The sequence below is a fragment of the Morone saxatilis genome, unplaced genomic scaffold (assembly GCF_004916995.1).
Source record: "Morone saxatilis isolate NCDOM2014 unplaced genomic scaffold, NCSU_SB_2.0 Contig12, whole genome shotgun sequence".
Lineage (NCBI taxonomy): Eukaryota > Metazoa > Chordata > Actinopteri > Moronidae > Morone > Morone saxatilis.
This window is the reverse complement of record NW_023339674.1, coordinates 16,571,771-16,576,062: the sequence shown is the minus strand read 5'-3', so window position 1 is coordinate 16,576,062 and position 4,292 is coordinate 16,571,771. Positions and strand designations below refer to the sequence as shown.

At 36.2% G+C, this 4,292-nt stretch overlaps 1 protein-coding gene across 1 annotated transcript in view; it reads left to right on the top strand.

Annotated features, from left to right (window-relative positions):
- Nucleotides 1-2,510: 2,510 nt before the first annotated feature.
- Nucleotides 2,511-4,292, top strand: part of cunh1orf112 (chromosome unknown C1orf112 homolog) — an 11,696-nt gene continuing 9,914 nt past the window's right edge. The window contains exons 1-5 of the mRNA XM_035653658.1: nucleotides 2,511-2,550; nucleotides 2,659-2,747; nucleotides 3,141-3,245; nucleotides 3,388-3,528; nucleotides 3,939-4,101. Coding sequence (XP_035509551.1) covers nucleotides 2,682-2,747; nucleotides 3,141-3,245; nucleotides 3,388-3,528; nucleotides 3,939-4,101 — 475 coding nt within the window. The 5' untranslated portion in view covers nucleotides 2,511-2,550; nucleotides 2,659-2,681. The remainder of the gene's footprint in view (nucleotides 2,551-2,658; nucleotides 2,748-3,140; nucleotides 3,246-3,387; nucleotides 3,529-3,938; nucleotides 4,102-4,292) is intronic.

Sequence of the window (4,292 nt, the reverse complement as noted above, 5' to 3'; positions counted from 1 at the left end):
TGAATGAATCAGTTGTGTCTGATTGCTCAATCTGATTCAGTTAGAGGTGAAAATACCATATGTTTTCATATTTCCTTCCATGCCTACATACACTGCAAGCAGTATTGCAATACACAGTTTGTGTATAGAGATAAGCATCAATGTGGAGTCCTGTTTTATAAACAAGAAGTTAGTCCCTTCCTGCAGCGACTGCAACTAACACCTCAGGCTGTTGGGAAACAAAGGTGTAGTCAAAGCGTGATAGTACTTCAATGCTCAAGATCTTATCAGTGAAACAATAGCTCACCAGACACTGATTTTATGGAGTCAATCAGGTCACAGCCAACAGAAATTCCAGGCTCCTAAAGGATAAATATCACCCCTTAACTGATTTAAATACAATATAAAAATTCCCAATCATTGTCTGCCTATCTGAATGGTATCAGTAAGTATTAAAAATACGCTATATAAAATACGTATATGTGTTTGGCCATTCATGAAATTGTGATTTCAAAATATTTATCCATTCTCTGCTTCATTTATCACTGGGTCACAATGGATTATGCAGTCTGTAGTGAATCTTTTTTTTTTTTTAAACGATGTGTTTTGCTCAGTTTGAGAGGATGGATAAATAAATGACTTTGATCCTTGATAGAAAGTGACAGAATCAAAATCCATACAGATCTTTACATTATCCTTAAGACCCCCTACCTGCCTCAGTTGGCTATGTAAGCTTGATAAATCATTATAAAGTCATTATATGGATATATTTTGGTATATATTTCGATTACAATATATTAGACAAAATCAGTGTCAGTCCTAATTTTATTGCTTTTGTGTATTTGATCCTCATGAAAGTGTCACTGTTTATGCTTCCTCATGTTCATTAATTAAGCCCAACTTTACTTTTAAACTTTTGTTGTTAAATTCTAAACACACAAATAATAAAAACATATTTGTAATTGTAGGACCAACTCCATTTTTTTTAAATGTGTGGTATTTTTTAAGCCCAGCACAAGACAGAATATATCACAAGTAAGCATAACATAGGGCCCATAACATAAATCTCGCATATAAATATATATATGATATATATAGTGTTGTAAGGAGATAACATGGTGACCATTATACTGTACTTTTGGGTGTTTTAACTGAACCCAGAGTTGGTTTTACCTGACTTTTATTATGGACATCAACATTAGAATAAATCAACACGAAAGAAATATCAAATTGTTGATGAATGCACTATATAGCGTTTGATAAATGTTCTGTCAGCAATGTTTCACATTGTGACTCTGCCCTTGAATTTATATTTTAATCATCAATTTTCTTTAAGCAAAGCCTTTTATTTTTGAATTACTATTCAACTGACACTTAATTAGTTTCATACAATAGAAAATGTACTTTTTACAGGTAAATATGTATAGTATTAGTACGCATTTTACCACCTTTAATTTGATACCCAGATTTATAGTGATAGTTGTTATTTTCAGCGCTTTGCAGCCGTTGAGTCCTCTTATTGGTTGAAAGCTTTGGGGTCTAACATTTCAACCAATCACAGTGACGGTAGGTGAGCCGCTTTGCTCACAACGTCACATCCGACTCAGTGAAACGGCGCGCGGTACAGATCAACAAACTTTAGTGGTTCACAGAAATGGTGGCGTTAAGAAAAAACAAAGTCGTAGCAACGTCTGTGTGACTTTATGCTTCTGAAACAGAAGACACAGTGTAACTTTATGGTAAGAAGATATACATATTATCCACATTAACACTAACTACCACGCTAACGTTAAACGTAAACGTTAGTTTTAACAATACCCTAGCAAACACATAGCGACATTTACGTTAGCCTCGGTTCTTTCTTGTCAAAATAATATCCGACTTCTTAGTAACATCTGCTTTTTAGACGAAAATACTGATAAAGCTATCGTGCTAAACTGAGTCTGCTTGAGTGACTAACTCGGTGCCATTGTTGTAAAACTTTCTGTTTGCACAGTTGTCCTGACGTCTCCCGGCGACTGCTGTCATCATGTCCCAAACCAACACTTCTCTTCTGGACGAGGTGGTGCAGTGGAGTCAGGAAACCTGCCGCCAGGAGCTCAAGTCTGTCCTGCCTCAACTCACCATATCCTCTCAACTCACTCAGTTTCATTGCTGTGATACCGTGATTCATAGTTTCATACAAATGGTCCAGTGATATTAAAACAAAAGCACAAAAGATTGTAAAAACATTGAATAAATAATACAAACTTTGGGAGTAGGTCTATAGTTTAAAATACATATTATCTATAGAGTTATTTTTTTAATGAGGCAATATGCCTGTTATTATGAATAATATTGAACACTTCAAACCCTGTCGAGATGATAAAGTATTGTCTTGGTCAAGCTGGGCACACATTTGCGGTTTGCTTAAGCTATTCTGTCATCATATTTCTTGCACTATTATTATTACAATCCTGATGTATTTGGCACACTTTATATAGGGGAAATGAATTTGCTTTAATGCTGTGGTTTTCCTTGACTGTTTGCACTCTTTGCATCACAAGTCTGAGAGTTGGGACGATCATATACGTAAGTTTCTTCACTGCACAATTTCCAATGGCAAACTGCTTACTTTGTGCCGTCAGTACTGTTTGTGATCCAAGTATGAACAGTCTTAAAAACATAACATCCCTACAGGTATACTGAAGATAATTACGGAAATGTTCCTCCCTCATGTTGCTTTGTCAGAGCTGGAGGCTGAGTGCTTCTCCAAAATCTTACCAAAGGTAAACAACATGACGAATGCATATTGTCTTTAGGACCTTTTATGTGAATAACCATCACAAGGATTTCTTAAATAACAATAACACAGAGTTGCCGCAGGTCCTGGGAAAAGTCCTTAAGTTATATTCTAAACTTAGGGCCATTAAATTTCTTAAACAGCATAAAATTTAGTTATTTAAAACTGCTAATATAACATTTTAGATATTAATGTCAGTTTTCAGTGTCAGCAATATTTGCCACAGTAAATCTTTGAGGGATTTGTTTTTTTGTGATTGTAGGATTTGTTAATAGAATAAATTGCTGTCTTGCAACCACTTTGTTGACATCTTCCTTTAAAAGTCCATTGATTAGTCTGTGTGAATGTCTCTGTCCTTATCTGCCACGAATGTCTGCAGGCGGTGACAATGTTTGACAGCATGATGAAAGAAATCTTGGACCAAGTTGGAGGGCTATCCAGTCAAAATACTGAACTGTGTTCCTTACTAAGAAATATTCTACAGGTACTGTTATTATTGCTGATTTAGTTTTCACATTGCAAGGCTGTGCATTTCAAAATGGTACAATTCGTTCCTTACAGGTTTATATGATACTGTATTTCTCACTTCACTCCTGACCAATATGTTGTTAATATGCTGTTTTCAGGCAATGATGCAGATAATTGATGCTCTGTCCACATGTGTACGTCACGTTGGCACGTTTGAGGAAGCACCTGACTTAGAAGCCATCCGCTCGTTACCAACTTGTATCCTGAAAGTCCTGAGGGAAACATTTCAGCACTGCAAGGTTGGTCTGTTTGGTTCATGAGTGGCTGATGATATATTATTTATTTATTTAATTGTATCTGAGCAGAGGTTACTTTCAATCTGTATTGCGTAATAAATTATGCTGTGCAACGCTAACTATACTATTGAATATTTTAAAAGAACTCTGCAGGTCATTTGCACCTCCTTCTCATTTTTCTTGTTCCTGTAATTTGTTTATTAGTTTCGTTTATTGTTTATTACCAGAAGTATTATATGCGGTGTCAAGAGCTCAAGCTACTCATTAACTGGAATATGATGAAATGATGTGGTGATAAGCATCCTGCAGCAGGAAAAGCGACCACTTAGGGATGTTTTTTTGTTTTTTGTTGGTGAAAGTCTATAAAAACAATAAAATGATGAGTTTAAGCATACTCTACATGTTGTCTTCAGGACAGTGAGGTGGTTTACTGTGGCCGTCTGTCCCTGGTGGCTGACCTGCTGCAGGGACTTTTCAAAGAGGCCTACACCCTCCAGAAGGGTCTTTTGGAGCTGCTGGACAGGATCTCCCTCGAAAGCAGCGCCTCAGAGGAGGAGGTCTCTGATATTGTAACAGGTGTGTGTTTCTGTGTTTATTGTGCTCATTTCCAGCTCTGTTCTGTGCTAGAGTAGGTTTGCATGATTCACTTTTCAAAAACATCCTTATTTATCTTATACCTCATTATTTGACATTCTGTTCTTTAGTATCAAAATCAGACATTGTAACATACAGTGGCAAGAAAAAGTATGTGAACCTTTTGGAAGTTC